This window comes from Dunckerocampus dactyliophorus, chromosome 8 (genome assembly GCF_027744805.1).
Source record: "Dunckerocampus dactyliophorus isolate RoL2022-P2 chromosome 8, RoL_Ddac_1.1, whole genome shotgun sequence".
NCBI lineage: Eukaryota > Metazoa > Chordata > Actinopteri > Syngnathiformes > Syngnathidae > Dunckerocampus > Dunckerocampus dactyliophorus.
The window spans coordinates 7,340,616-7,356,990 of NC_072826.1; the positions used below are offsets into that span (position 1 = coordinate 7,340,616).

Here is a 16,375-nt window from a genome sequence, read left to right on the forward strand (position 1 = left end):
TTTCAAATTGTAAAGGTATTGGTAACATACTTGTTATACAAAACTGTATCCAGTAGGGGGCAGTAAACCCAAAGCATTGACTGATGTCATCAGTAAAGCCATAGAAGAAGACGACTCTACCCGGAGACATGGGGGCTGTTACAGATGGTAAGGATTAGTTTCATCTTTTAATTTGCGTTCATCTGTGTTAAAAGAAAGCCAATTAAAACCAGCGCACTAAAAGTGATTAATATTTTTACCCAAGAACGCCGACGCAGGCGTAGATATCCCATACTTAGTAGCAGCTCTGCTACAAAGATGTGAATAAACATTAGCATGTTGCTAACAGAAAGAGTGGTGGCCCACAATGGCTTCTTGATGGCTTATTCTTTCGTCTTGTAGACGAAATCATTCGACAGCGTCTTCTTATCGACGGAGACGGAGCAGGAGACGACCGAAGAATCAATTTGCTGCTCAAAACTTTCACTAAATGGTGCAACTCTCCTGGGACCCCGGAAGAAAGGCATGTGAGCACATCAGATCATATATCAATCTTGTTATTAAGATCTAAAGCAAAACGATTAGCTCTGTGGCACAGGTGAACCGTCATTGCAATATCCATAAAGTATCTTTACTGTTTTATTACCTTTTGTAATGGTTAATAGATGCTGTAAATATAATACATGATATAGGCATAAGAAAATGTTTTGTAACCCTTCTTGGATTATTTGTTAACAGTTTAAACGTTCACATTGTATCCTATGTTTCTTTCCAGCTTCACACAGTATCAGAGGATGCTTGGCACATTGACACAATGTGAATTCTCCCTGGGGAAGACCCTCATGGTCTACGACATGAATCTGAGGGAAATGGAGAATTATGAGAAAATATACTCAAATATAGGTTAGTAGTACAATTATTTACATTTTGCCTAAACCAGGGGTATTTTTCCACTGAGGGCTGCATACGGAAACATTTTAATTGTACATCAAAGATGCTCAAACCAATTATGTGTGCCAATATATGCAAAGATATTTTTTTTAAATATCCACATTCTAACTGCGTGACAAAGCAAATTAGTGTAAAATATAAAAATATCTGAGTAAAAATGAATTTAGTTTATTTTTACAATATGCCAAGGGCCAATAAACAAAATTAGCTGTGGGCTGAAAGTGGCCTCCAGGCCACACTTTGGTCACTCCCAGCTTAAAGCATTGTATTTATATAGTTCATGGCTCTTCACTTTCATCTATGCAGAAACATCCTGTAATTTTGTCTGTATGTATTTAAGGAATTTACCCTAATCACCTCCTTTGTGCACTTGGCAGAACAAAACATAACATCTGCACATGAGAAGATAGCAGAGTGTAAAAAAGAAATCCAGAGAGCCAAGCGAGTAAGAAAGAATCGACAAGGTAAGAATCTCTCACACATTGTTTTTGTTACAAATCATTTGAGAAACTGACTGTATTTGGCAAAGATCTATTGCTAGTATGTTGTTCGAGCATTTTAATGGTGTAATCCCACAACAGATAACAAAAACATTGTTATGCTAAATTAAAATGCATTTTTCTGAGTGATATTGTATGCTAATAGTACCCTGTGGTTATTTTGCAGGTTTACAGAAAGTGTTTTGGGGAAAAGACAAATTATGGTTACTGTAAATTCCGGACTATAAGCCACTACTTTTATTCACGCGCTTTGAACCCTGCCGCTTAAACAATGATGCGGCTAATTTATGGCTAAAAGAACTACAGGCCCCATGATGCCTGGAGTGCAGATTGAGGAAGCAATGAAGTGGACGCTAATATCACGGTTTGAAGTCTTATGCAGCGATCGTGTTTTGAGCTGACAAATCTTATGTTTGATCAAGTGTAGAATTACTACAGCATCTGCTGTTGAACTCTGATGGGGGGGAAAAAAAGCGTCTCATCATCGGAGCTAACAAGGGACACTAAGAACACCGGGTGTAGGTAGGATTGCAAGGTTTATAGTGTGTCTTTCTGTGTAAATATTCAATGCAACAATGTGGGCACCTGCGGCTTATAGACAAGTGCTGCCTATATACTGTATGTACAAACTTTTTTTCCCCTCTTTGAATTGGGTGTACTCAGTAGTCCGGAATTTACAGTACTTGGGAGTTGGTCTAAATATCAATTACTTTTCACATGTTTATTTGTTCTCATATTTCTCTTGCAGAGTATGATGCTCTGGCGAAGGTAATTCAGCATCACCCTGATCGCCACGAAACACTGAAGTGAGTTATTACTCTGTAGTGGAGCCACTGTGGTCGAGCACTGTCTGCTCAAGGGACTGCCAGAAATGATCTGTTCTAGGGTCGCATCATAAAACTTTTAACTGTAGAGTCAATAGTTTATTTTATATTCTGACATTATTAACTGTCTTCAAAGTGCAGTGTAAATTTCAACCACCACAAATAGAATTGGCGCTACCTGTTCAGCCTTACTCATGAACATAACATAATGGGACTGTATACAGCTTGTCGTCGTGAGACAGATGGCATCGTAACTTTTTAACACACCTTATACACACCTGGTCTGCCAGAGAATGAGACGACAGCAGTTGTTAACACAGATCAGTGTTACCAACTTAGCGCTGTTGTCGCTATATTTAAGCAAGCAACAGCAGAAAGTTCATTTGTTTAACATGCACATGCGTGATGGCGAGCTATGCAAATTGGAACACTTTGAATGTCAGTCTCCTTACTCCTTACTTACTTTTAACGGCTTCTTTTGGCTGGTCGTTCTCTTGGAAAAAGTTTGGCAAAAAAGCAAAACTCACAAGTTAACTTTTTGCCTGCTGAACCGAGGTCAACTGACATTTTTTGCAGACCTAGTTCTCCTGAAAATTTTGGTCAAACACAGATTTGTATAACCTTAAGGGCATTTGACTTCCGATTTCTTTAATTTCTCCTGGTACCGATTTCTTTACTCACTGTGTGAGAGCAGTTAATGGTAATTATATTATCTGCTTACAGACAGCTGGAGGCGCTTGACAAAGAACTCCAGCAGCTGTCAAACATCAAGGAGAATGTGGATGCAAAGGTAAACTATTTCGAGTGTTCCTCTACTCTAAAACAATTCTTTAAAATCAAAACTCATTTCAATGTCAAACTTCCTTTGGTCCTATTTAGTTGGAACTACGGAAAAAGCAGTTCCATGTGCTCCTCAGTACCATACAGGAACTACAGCAGACCCTTGAAAGTGAGTAAACAAGGATTTTTTTGTTTTTTTGCTTGTCATTGCATTTCATTGTAATTCAGCATTTACAACTTCCTCAACAAAAAATAAAGTGTTCACCTGTTGCATCATTGCTAATAGTCATTATCTTCTCCATAGATGACGAGAAGTCCGACACTGATGACAACAATCAGCAGAGCCCGACAGAGAGTGCCGAATGAGGTTGTTTCATTTGGACTTTACAAAATGAAACAGATTTTCAATTTCTGTGTTCCTTTTTTATGTATTTTTGAATAAATGTTAAAATAACTCTCATTCAAGTTGTTCATCAAACCGTTACCGACTTTTTGAGTATATCTAAACAGTTAACAAGACAACCACCATGCATCTTATTCAAAACGCTACTGGGAAGCACCTCAAATAGCTTCTTTCACGTCCAACAATATTGGCGTATCAGAGCCAGAACAGTAGGCATTTTGTTGCCTTTGCCTTGTTACAGAGAACCCAGCATGCGCGTGCCTTCACTCAGCGACTCTACAGTTGTCAAGCACCAGACTTGATCACCAAAACACCATGCTTTTATTGCAGGTTTGAATTACCACACAAGGAGCACAATCATCCCTAATACAAACATGGGCTACTGTTGCGGCCATGTTATTTCATGTGTAGAGGGCTCTAATGTTAAAAAACATATTTAGAAGGTTGTAAAAAGGTTTAATATGCTCTTACTTTGAAAATATTCAATGTATAAAGCAGGAATCTTATTTGCCGAATTCACTTACCACAGTCAAGTATGGAACCAATTAACCATGATAAATGAGGGGTCGCTGTACTTCCAACAACGGGATAATGAGATGCATGGTGTGGCAAGTCAAACACTTGTTGGACACAGTGGGGCAGATTGACTTCATTCTGTGTCGCCATTTTTTTCAAAACGGCGACATGGAAAAAATCTGCTTTTTAAGGGAATTGTAAAACTTTGTTTTCTTCTGGATAGATTCTAAATTAATCAGCATTTCTTTGAAATTGTAAATGCCGCTTGTAAAGTGTTAACATCTAACACAAGAAGAGCCGTATCAAAAATTCTACCTTTACCAATACTCAGTTGTAACTGAGACTGAAAAAAGTATGCACAGACCACCCTTGTTTCTTCAGTTTCATCCATTTTAATGCCTGGTACAACTAAAGGTAGATATAATGATAACAAACATAGCTCATAAGAGTTTAACTTAAGAGCTGATATCTAGCAACTTCCATGTTTTCTTGATAATAACCAAAATCACTTAAGTTCCTAAAAGAATAGCTACAGCATTGTACTGCTGAAACATTTTAACTCTTATGAGCTATTTCTGTTGTCATTGTTTGTCCAAACAATGGTACCTTTAGTTGTATCAGGCATTAAAATGAACGAGAAACGGAAGAAACAAGGGTGTTCTGATATTTTTTTTCAATGACTGTATATTATTGTAGTTGTACTGATTTGTGGTGGTTTTAATACGGTAGTACACCTGTTGGTCCCAATTTCGTACAGGGTATAATATTCTATTCTATCTGCTCTTTCATGACCAGTGTTTAGTAATTTTAGTCTTTTAGTACTGAGTCATTTCCTTGGTTGTAACATATTTTTCTAAAATCATAGGATGTCTTTCCCACTTGACAGCTACACACTTAGGGGTGGTTAACTTATTGCCTACTGAAACATATTAGGTCTCATTTTGGCCAGATGCTGTACAACCCAGCCTGTTTTCTTGATAAAAAATAAGAATCTTAATGTCAGATTCTTTATTAACTGTATTCTCAGCTTCAACTTATTATAAACCAACATTTTGCAACACAATTATAAGACAGCAACATTTTTTATGTCAATCCTAATTTGATAAAATGTTTGCAAGAGTATTCCCCTAAAATGAACAGCAAGATGGATGTATGTAACAGCCAGGTCCTAACTATGATTATAAAGAGTATAAATGGCTACTTTCTGGAAGAAGATGAATAAAAAATCTACGAAAACGTAAGACATTCAGATTCAGCGATAATGGTGTGAACTCTAAAACTCCACGAGGTATGCATGGGCTTTCATGAGGCGCTGGTGACGACTCTGCAAAGTACTCCTCTTCAGGGCAATGTCAGGATCCTCCTTCAGCAGTAAGTCCAAGTTGTCCTTGTCCTGTAGCACCTGCAGCATCTCCCTCTGCAGCTGTACAGCAGACTCCTGCAACATCTGGTAGCGAATCACAAGCGGGATTTGGTCAGCCAGACGCTGGCTGGCAATCTGAAGTTAGAAAAACATTTACAAAAACAGTCATAAAGGTGACACATGAACAGTACATTACAATTCTGATAGAACTAACACTAGTTGTTTGTCTGATATGGGAAAAAATGACAATTACATCCCATTCCCCCATCCAGTAAAACTGCAGTGGATAAATTGTGACAATGAATGATTATTTTCTTTGTGGATTAATCTGAAGGATGTTGTTTCAAAGTACCGTAATTGGTTTAACCCTATACGGACCAAATCAATATGAACCATACAGTTTGTATTTTGGTCCACAACATATCAGAAAAGAGGCAAAAAGTCAATCACTGTTTTCCAAATGTGTGAATATCTTGTTATGCTTAAAACACAAAGACAAAAGGTCTGCTATCATGGATCGGTAAGGAAATAAAAAGTTCACATTTGAGAAGCAAAAATCGGAGGATATTTACATTTAAAAAAAAAATCGACTTATTGAATACCAAAATAGTTGTCGATTAAGTGTATAACTGATAAATCATCGCATCACTGATTATTAATTGTTGCACCTCTAGTTGACTAAGTGAAATGTTATGTTTGGAATTTTGGGGGGGGATTATTTACTGTAGGCCACATGTTTTTACTTGAGAAAAACCTGATATGTTTTAATATTTCATATGCCTGTTATTGCTGTATTTGGCTGTAACGCACAAAGTTGATCCTCTTGTGGTATTAAGACTTACTTTATAATAGGACCTCAGATGTAACTTCAGTTGCTGCAGCGTAACATAACAGTCCAACGGATCATCCTCCACGTACTCCTCGGGGTACTCCTCCTTACACTCGTGGCTCTTGTTGTCATTGTAAGTGTTACTATAGGTCCTATCCTGAGAGTAAACCATCAGCTCCATTTTGAACTGACTCCTCAGCATCGTCTCCGCAGTTGACTCCTTTTCTTGCTTAATGGCTTCAATCTTTGCCTAGAAAACACAAAAGAAACAAATAACCCTGTAAGTGGAAAGTAGAATCAGCATTAAATTTGTTGATAGATGTAGCTGGCAACCTTTGTTGTTTTGAGGAGGTGAGGAAATCCGCTGAAGCTACTGTGAGCCAACTGCATGAACACTTTCCTAATAGCATCTGCAATAACAATGACGTTAACCATTAAGTTAAACACATGGCTTCATTCAAGCAGGTACCTCCTATATCTTTGAGCTTCTTTACAGCTGGTTCCTCCAACTGCTTGATCTGCTCCTTGACCATGACCTCAAAAGTCTTGTAATTGACGAAACCAGGAAGTTCTCTACCACGGTACTTATTTTCATGATTCTCCACCTCGCTTTCCATCTTTTCATTAACTAGAGAAAACAAATGCATGAGGGAGCACAACCAAAGACCACCACACACACCATGACACACTCACATTTCTTTCCTGAGTTGTCCAGGTGGGCATTCCACTTGCCAAATTCTCTTCTGAGCATTGAAAATACATTCAGACGATCTCCACACCTGAGCTCCTCTCCTGTTGTGAGGCTGATGGCATCTTGGATGAATGCTGTCACTTTCTACACCCAACATAGGAGAAAAAATATATATCTTTTTGTTGGTGCACCTCATTCACCAAGAACTTTCAAACATGTTGATGAATGAAACAAGTGGTAATGTTTACGAATGTAACACTATGTTATAATATAGGGCTGCAATTAATTATTTTCGTAGTCGATTACCTAAGCTGAAGCGTGTTGTTTCGATTAATCAAGTGCTGTAATCGGTTAGGCCCTAGACAGACCAAATCAATATGAACCAAACACAGTTAGTGGTTTGGTCTAGAACATATAAGAAAAGAGGCAAAAACGTCGATCACGGTTTTCCAAAATCAAAGCTAATGTGGGTGCATATTTTGTTTTGCCTAAAATACAAATACAGTAGGTCTGCTTTCATGAATGACTAAGGAAATTTAAAAAATATTCACATTTCAGAGGCTGACATCAGAGGATATTTACATAGAATAAAAAAAACAAACAAAATAGTTGTCGATTAATTGGATAATAGATTAATTATCGATTCAGCCATGAATTGTTGCAGGTCTATTATATTAGTAGAATGAGAAAACAGACTAAGCAATGACCTTATTGAGGTCTAACCTGCGGGACAAATCCAAAATATCAGACATTTCAAAAAAATATTTTTTGCACGACTCCAGTCAAATAGAGGATCTTTGACTAGCATTTTTGCTGCATTCAATATTCCTTGAAGATAATAGTGTCCCTGTCATGTGGAGGAGCACTGATTATCATTTTTGCAGTGGGTGCTTTGAACAGCAGAGTGCTCCTGTCATAGAAAGCGTCTTTGACTAACATTTCTTCAGCAGTTTCCATAACCAGAACAGTCTTCCTGTCAGAAGAGCTTCGACTTGACTAGAAAACACAATGGGGCTATAGCTTGATGTCTTACATCGTCCCATTTCAAATTTGACAATAATACTACAAAAATGTCATAGTTTAGTATTTTTTTCTCCTAAAGAAGTCAGACGCTCCGAAGGTTTTTCAAAGATGTGCCCTTGGTCATCGTAGGTTAGAGGCCTGGTGTGGACTAACTATACATTTACTTGCCATGACAACAGAACCAGACCATTTTTCTCTATAGAGTTTTATCTGCATTCATGTTAATGTTTGCGACTGTTGTAATGTAAATGTTGCAGTTGCAGCTAATGTGTTTCTTCATCTTAACTTATGGCTTTTTCCCCCCCTTCATTAATGACTACTATATGGTGAAGTAAAAGTGTGAAGGTTCTACGCAGCAAACTAGTTGAGAGTGTATCAACAGCGGATCTATCACAGAGCACTCATTTCCGCTTCAGCTGCTTTGAGACATGTTTAATCAATCAATTCCACACCTTGTGTAGTGGAAACAAGACTTGAATCTGACAAGAACTGATTTGTTGGTACAAAGTATTGGTGTCTGAGGCCCAGAGACAGAAAGCACTTACATCAATGAAGAAGACAAGTCTCCCGGATGGTTCAGATGGAGGACCAGTGCCACATTTATCCAGCTCTGCCTGAGTCTGTGCTAGCTTCTCCACTATCTGCTCTTCAAGTCGAGGCAGAGACCTCTGCAAGTCACACATGCCAAGAGTCAAGAAGTGTGAACTTGGGAACTAAAGGTGAGCCATCATCATTTTATAGAGTTAGTTGCTAAGATGCATCAGCGTCAACCTCAATATGATGCACCAGCTCCAGGGTGAGTTTCTCAGCCAGCTTTGGAACAGTGGCATGGCCTTCACTGTAAAGCGTGCTACAGCAAATTCAATTAAAATACTTAGTACATGCACACCCACTGTCATTCATAATGGTACATCAATATCAGCTGAAATAGTGATAAAAGAGGCAGCATACTTGAAATACACATGGTCAGTGAAGTAGGCTTTCTCTCTCTCTATTGCTTCAGGGAGAGACACCTTCTCAGTGATCTCCTGCTGACCCCTGCACCTGACGATCATGTAGCCCTTCCTTAGGTGGATGACCTGATTGTGGACAATGTCAACCACCGTTGTTTCTGTGCCTCTGTCCACAAGGTCAGGTTTAGTCAAGATCCCTAGAAGAAAAAGCATCTCCTTTCTAATAGAACAATAATTTCAATGTGTGATATATTACAGCTTTTAACACCAGTTCTAATTCACCCAAAGTCCTTTCTCCTTCCGGATCCACTTCCTGTGCCATCTTTAACGCCTCTGTCGTTGCAATGTCCATGGTGCATGGCACTACCACCAGATTGATGGTTTCTTGTTTGGTGATGAACTTTAAGATCAGTCTTTTTATCTGGAAGTAAATTATGCCGTGTTCAGTTTGACGTTGCACGGAAACAATTTTTCCTGTCATCAGTTGCATGCCTAAATTCATCAACAGCCAAATTTGGTCCAACCAGAAGTTGACAATTTAGGTATGAGCATTTCTGCACCAAATATGTTATTCATTAATTTAATAGTACTGAATTTAAACAAATAATAATAATGATTTCAATCATTTCTGTGTTATCATGATCTTACAATTAGGGCTGTCAAATGATTAAAAAAGTGAATCAAATTAATCATAATTTATCACCATTTGCAATTATGTGTGAAACATACCCATTTTTACTGTATTTTATGAACAAAAAGATAAATGACAGGGTTACATACATTTGTAGGTATTAACAGCTCCAAATATACTGAAAATTTAAATCAGACATTTCTGAAATGTTATTTATCTAACACTAGTCTCTGCAATAGTAGCAGAACATTTCTATCACACTTTACCCGTGTTACTATGGGTTGCATTCAAATACACCATGTAATTTAAGTTCAATTCACATGTTTTGAGTTGATATCTATTTTCTGGGATTTCCAAGCATACTTAAATGCAGCAAATTGTACTTCTGCAGAAAGAGTTACGTTAGTGAGCGATAACAATATCCGCTTACTGTTTTTCTTTGTCTTTAGACCATGCATAATAAATAAGTTGTTATGATGTTGGGAGTGTGCATGAATGCCCCTCGCTGTCTAGTGACAATGAGGAAGTATCGGACTAGAGACGTGTTTGTGAGTTGGAGATACATACGTTATGTGGGGTTGGAATTGCACTGCTGTTGATGTGTTCAGGTCAGAATTCTGTTATGAAAGAGCGTCAGACTGTGTGACTGTATGGGGATGCTTTTGTTCCTCAGTCTGCCATCATAAAGAGAGGTGTGGCTTGACATGATGCGTATGCGTTAATTCCGCAAAAAAGTTTAACGAATAATGAAAAAAATTGGTTACCGCCATTAACACGCTATTTTCGACAGCCCTAACACATCACAGTGAATCCTGGTGTTTCATACGGAACAAAGTACAATGGCTTCACCAGAAGATGCAAACCACTCGTGAGCAAGAATAATAGGAAGGCCAGGCTGAACTTGTACTTTTGTTCACAAAGTCTTCCATGAACAGCAGGCAGTGATAAGTATCACTGACATCTACTTTACTTCAGAACTACTACTATTTTTTTTTAATACTATGCCAATCATGAGTCAGTGAGGAAACGGTAACGCTTTCTTTGGCAGGAGTGAATCATGTGCTGTCAGTGCATTCACAGCGAGCTTGTCAACCCATTGGAAATCTCAGGAGGTCATTATATATAACAGTATAATATAACAGTCTGACTCACTGTATCATCTTTACAAAGAACACTAAACTCATCACAGAGCAACTTAACACTTAAAGGTATACCTGAGAAATATACAAGCATGTACCAATATGAGTGGAAAAAAAACACTCTTAAAAGTTTTCCCATAATGCATTGCGTCTGAGCAACGCATTCATTTGGGCGCTGCAATGACATCAACCTCCCTCTGGGCTGCGGGCTTCTCTGGCTCCCTCTGGTGGACAGCGGGAGCACTGCAGCACCAGCCATCCATCCATCTTCTATGCTACTTGTCCTCCAATTTGCACTGACAGAGTCAGACTGTTATATTAAGTAATGACATCCTGCAATTTCCAAAGGGTTGACAAGCTCGTTATGACTTTTTTCATCGCTCATGATTGGCTCCTGTCAAAGAGCTGCCTAGTCCTCATGGACTCGTGCGCGACACAGTATGCCATTTTACGTCCTCATGAGCTCCCTCTGCCGGCCCGGCTGCCATGGTAGCCATTGGCCATTGAACTGCTCTGCTGGGAAGAAATGCATTATGGGAAGAAGTTAAAATTGTTGTTTTTTATCTTAAACTCATATTGGTACTTGGTCTTGTATATTTCCTACCTAGCTTATGAGTGTTACGTTGCTGCGTCATGACTTTAGAGTTCTTTGTAAGATGGCACCGTGAATCAGACTGTTATATTGAGTAATGACCATTTCCGTTGAGTTGATAAGCTCCTCACAAACTTGTGCGCGCCACAATATGACGTTTTATGTTGCAGACATGTGCATCTTACAGTCCGGTGCGGCTTATATACTGTATGTACAAATCTGTTTTTCTCTCTAAATTTAGTTGGTGCGGCTTCAACACCGGTGTGTCTTATAAACCGGAAATCACGTGAATTGCAATTGAAGCAAACCTGGTCGCCAATGTTCTCTGGCTGTCCCTTTACAGCCACCCTGGTGATGCCAGGTAGGTCGATGAGCGTCAAGTCAGGAACATTGGGAGAAAAAATCTCCAAAGTAATGAGATCATCGCAGATCCCTACCCCGACGCCAGCCATTTCATCTTGAACTGTAGGAGCAAAGCAAAGAGCACAAAAGATAGTTGAAAAATCTGTAACTTGAACTTGACTAACTGGAACTTGAAATTCAAGAACCACCCTCCATACCCTCGCGAATTGTTTTCTCCACATGTGCCGGGTCCTTGATTTCCTCGCTATAATCATGATAGCTGATCTGTGCATACCACTGCTCTCCTTCTCTCAGTCTCTTCATCTTCAGTTCCAGAGGACATCTTGTCACAATGCCTACATTGAGGTGGATGAATGAGAGGAAAAAAGCACTGTAAAATATACGAGTACATAAATCTTTTTGCCATTTACGCTGTCTATTCCAATTTCTCTTCAAAGACAAACATTGTAATTCCCACAAAACAACTCAAATCATTCATGAATTCATTATAAAACTTATAAAGTACATTTTAACTACAGTCACAGCAATGTAGATCAACATTTGCTCATATTTTCCAGTCCAGCTGTGTTCACAGGTTTGGCTCAGTTAAAATGAACTCTGGTGCGTTCATTTGGTCATGTGTAAACTTGACTTGTTGATTATTTTATTTTTATATTTTATTTCTATATTTTATAAATAATAATAAATAAATAATTTCTTAAAAACGTAATATAAATATATTTAAATAAGTAAAAATTATAATATATATAAAATATTTTTACAATAAAATAAAAAAATTAATATTTAAAACATATTTTTACAATAATTTAATAAACATTTACTGTTACATTTAAAATAAATAAAATAATAAAGTACAAACAAAATTAACATTAACAAAAAAAACTTTAAAATATATATATTTTTAAATCAAAAAGACAATCTTTCTTGCTAAATGTATTTGTTGTCAATATTGACAGAAAACCTTATACAGTATTTTTTGGTTGTCAAATCCAAATTAAAATGACTATTTTTTATTACTTAATGAAAAATGTATGTAATAATTAATGAACGAATTTCTCAAATAGAATTATAAAAGTGGCCCTCTGAGGATAACCATAATTGCGATGTGGCCCACGGTGAAAACGAGTTTGACGCCCCTGTTGTAAACCCTGATCGGTGCATCCCTACATACTGACACCTCTCACTGAAAATATTACCGCGTGTATATAGATTTCTGATTGTTATTCGATTGATTATACATTTTCTGCATCTAATGCCCACACACATCCACTCGAATCCTAAAAAAAAAAGTTACCGTTTCCTCTAGGCAATGCCACCCCGGACAGCGCCTCCAAGACTGAGCTTTTGCCGGAACTTTGGTCTCCGATGACGGCAATGGCAGGCAGGGCTAGGTCCTTCTCTACACCCAGAGAGCGAAGCGAGTCGATAAGGTCGATACATGGACGCACCTTTTCCTCGTACTGCTGGTTCAAAGAGTTCATGGTTGATGACTCGCTGTGCGCCAACAAAATGAACGCTTAAATATCTCAGCGGGAGGACGATGCAAGCGGCAGCACCAGTGATGGAGCACACTAGCGGAAAAGAAAGAAAACGAAAGTGAGGTTAGGTTTCGTTTCTTCTAGCTCCAATGATGAAAGCATTGTTGGACCACACACAGAAACGCTCTTGCACAAAGTCAAGTAAGTATCGTTTCTTTTCAACAGAAAAAGGAGTTGAAGGTTCGGATTACAATAAATAATAGACACATCACTGTGGACCTGGCTTGCATATCTTATACGTTTTTATTGCGTCAGTTTTGGAGTACAGTATATGTAACTAGAGGAAGTTGTGGCGTGAGCATGAGCTGAATAAAGACATGAAAAAGATGAAAAACAGAAATGAGCAGGAAAGGCGCGTGTGTCAAAGCAGAAGAGGCGAAGCCGCGCTGCTTCGATGGCCGACAACACGGAAATGAGCAGAAAAGACACGAGTGTCCAAACAGAAGAGGCAAAGCCGCGCTGAAATGGTGCGGAACCGTGCCGAAATTTAAAATGGTAAAATTATGGTGTAAATGCGTGAGCTGAATGAAGCGATGAAGTGGGGGGAAAAAACAGAAGTGAACAGAAAAGACGCGAGTTTCGAAGCAGGGGGGAGTTTCGAAGGGGGAACAACCATGTGTTAATACTTACAAAAATGTAAAAAAAATAAATAATTTGTACTCTGCCAGTATGAACATGCTAGCACTAACATGCTAACACCTAACATGACAGCATTTTGATATAGGTTTTTGCTCAGGAAAACAGCTAAAATGCTACTATGCTAATTTTAACATTAGCACGCTCAACCTAGCACGATAGCGCTAAGTGTCTGCCAATGTTAAAACTAATGACATGGCTAAAAATGCTACAATGCTAATGATAACGTGATAACATTAGTATGCTACCACTCAACAGTGTTTCTTTAAGTCTGCACTTATCAAAAGAGTGAAAAGGCTATTATGCTAACGTTGGTGGTCCGAATTGGTTGAGAAATGTGAGAAATATAGAACTTTGAAAAATTTCCTATTCATTTTCAATGGGGAAAAAAGTCTCAGAAAAAGGGGAATTAATCTGGAACATTTTAGAAAAAACAAAAATGGTATCAAACTATTCCCGAATGAGTTGAACAGTTTAGATGCTTTAATGGTGTCAATCGGTTGAAAAATAAAGGAGTTAGGCGTCAAAAAACGCACCGTCACGTGACCAAAATGAGCTTTGATGACAGGCCAACATAATATCTGAATATTTCGACCGACATGACTCACCTCAGTCGGCACTCTCCTGATATTTTGTTGTGTTATATTCCATAATGACTCGCAGAAGTAATTCTACTTCTTGTAAGTCTTCATGTGCCTCAGACTTATGCGTTCTTTGTTCTTCTATGGTTTGGTGTGTCATGTGGTTCTGTCTGTGTTTGCCTGTTCACAGCGCCACATGTAGGTGTGCCTTGTGTATTACATCGTTTTCCCTCAGTGATGCGTTCCCGTCTGGATGCAACTATATACAGTACTAATGCGCCACGGTTCGGATGCAACTTTTTTGCAACCCGCCAAAAAATGAAAAAAAAAATCCCAAGAACGTTCTCGTGTGGACAGGGCCTAAGTGTTTATATAGGTTTCTTCTCATGTAAACAGCTAAATGCTAATATTTTAATGTTAGCATGTTAGTAATGCTAAGGTTAACATGCTAAACCTAACATGATAGCGCTAAGTGTATGCTAATATTTAAACTAAGGAAATGGCTAAAAAAATGCTACTATGCTAATGTTAGCATGTAAACAATGCTAACATTAACATGTTAAAACTAGCATGATAGCGCTAAGTGTCTGCCCAATGGAAATGACTAAAAATGCTATTATGCTAATATTAGCATGCTAGCAATGGTAACATGCTAACATTTGCATGCTACCACTCAGCATGATAGCATTAAGTGTTTCTGTAAATCTGGCAAAAAAGGCTACTATGCGACACGAGCCCATTTCAACTCTGTCAAATGCACCGCGTACTCCTCGCTCTGGCTGCAGGGAGTCTGTCTAGGGAGGGTGATTGGCCAATCACAGAGCGTGAAGAGTGAATACATAAGTAGTTACCCAATAAGGATTTCCCTTCATCATGATTACAGATAATGACAAGCTGTACTCATTTCGCGCTCATACTCTGCAAAAATGCATTATCCTTAACGGATACTCGTCTAAAATTAGCATCCCGCTCAACTCTAGTGGTTCCCATACGTGCAGTGATGAGCTGTCTCTTTTTATCTGTTTTTACATCTTTGGAACGCACAGAAAAGAGAAAGACATACAGTATGTGTTCATGTCTCACAAGGATTGTGGATGGTGGGCACAATTCCAAAAAAGTGCCATTTTCATTTTAAAGGAAAGGAAACTATTTTTTTTTTTTTAGATTTGTCATACCAAATGTCTGTGTGGCAGCGGAATTCAGTTTTGTTTCTTGCAGAGTGAGTCGACAGTTTGCAGTTTGACCTGTGATTTCACATTGACTAATGCGTACTACGCTTAAAATGTATTTATAGAGCACTTTTTACAGTCACAAAGTGCTGTACATAGCATGATACAAACCAATAGTAGTGAAGATACCATAAAATAAAAACATGATAATAACAGTCCTGAGTCCATGAGGAGTTAAAAAATGCTGTTTGTTTCGAGGTGTCTTACAAAGACATCTTCAGACATTTTACTATTTGATCGATTGCTATAAACACATCTATCAGCTATAAACTTTCTTACCAAATGAATCTCAGCAGTATGAGACTTGTGTCTTGTTAGCCGAGTTAGATTTCCCGGAGTTGCCAGCATAGACACTGTAGGAGCCATTTATATTGCTTTTGGGTTTAGTTTACCTGGTTTGTGTTAGGGTAATTGCAGAGTGTTATGATTGGTTGACCACTGGTGGCGGTGTGGAGGTGTCGCATATATAGGTGCGGATGTGACGGTGCATGGAATTAGGGTGTTTCTACCGCTCACGCGCACATCATTGCACCACTTTTACACTCTCCATATATTCAACCAGCCATAACATTTGCTATCTTGGACATATAATTCATCGTTTTTCCTTTGTATACAATAAACACAATATTAATTCCAACGTAAGCGTCCGTCTGGACATTGCATTACTGGAGCGCGTTATTACCTGAATTCCCCGCACCCAGAAGCGACTAGGACGAGAAGTAACTGTCGCTACAGACGCCATGGAAATAATGGTGGAAGAAATAGCAGGACAGCCGTGTCAAACTTACTCCTCTCTCGGAGGAGCATTATTGACAACGTGAAAATGAGATGACTTAAGAGCGTGTCTGCTATGA

The 16,375-nt window shown here is 38.5% G+C and overlaps 2 protein-coding genes across 4 annotated transcripts; one reads left to right on the forward strand and one right to left on the reverse strand.

Moving 5' to 3' along the window:
* Positions 1-81: 81 nt before the first annotated feature.
* thoc7 (THO complex 7) lies at positions 82-3,494 on the forward strand. 2 transcript variants are annotated; one of them, XM_054784144.1, is made up of 8 exons: positions 82-147; positions 382-506; positions 755-882; positions 1,308-1,394; positions 2,179-2,236; positions 2,978-3,044; positions 3,134-3,203; positions 3,339-3,494. In XM_054784144.1, exons 1-8 carry the CDS (start codon positions 145-147, stop codon positions 3,398-3,400), a joined length of 600 nt encoding a protein of 199 aa, XP_054640119.1. In that variant the 5' UTR covers positions 82-144; the 3' UTR covers positions 3,401-3,494. The 2 variants fall into 2 exon arrangements, with proteins under 2 accessions (XP_054640119.1, XP_054640118.1); XM_054784143.1 differs by having other exon boundaries at positions 382-502.
* LOC129186163 (interferon-induced GTP-binding protein Mx-like) lies at positions 2,920-14,421 on the reverse strand. Of its 2 annotated transcripts, XM_054784140.1 has the most exons (13): positions 14,320-14,421; positions 12,832-13,108; positions 11,735-11,872; positions 11,483-11,637; positions 9,095-9,233; positions 8,811-9,009; positions 8,631-8,709; positions 8,405-8,527; positions 6,839-6,980; positions 6,615-6,773; positions 6,479-6,555; positions 6,159-6,395; positions 2,920-5,451 (listed from the first exon to the last, which is right to left on the reverse strand). In XM_054784140.1, the coding sequence occupies exons 2-13, from the start codon at positions 13,016-13,018 to the stop codon at positions 5,227-5,229; spliced, it is 1,860 nt and encodes a 619-aa protein (XP_054640115.1). In that variant the 5' UTR covers positions 13,019-13,108; positions 14,320-14,421; the 3' UTR covers positions 2,920-5,226. The 2 variants fall into 2 exon arrangements, with proteins under 2 accessions (XP_054640115.1, XP_054640116.1); XM_054784141.1 differs by lacking the exon at positions 14,320-14,421 and having other exon boundaries at positions 12,832-13,130.
* Between the last annotated feature and the right edge of the window lie 1,954 nt (positions 14,422-16,375).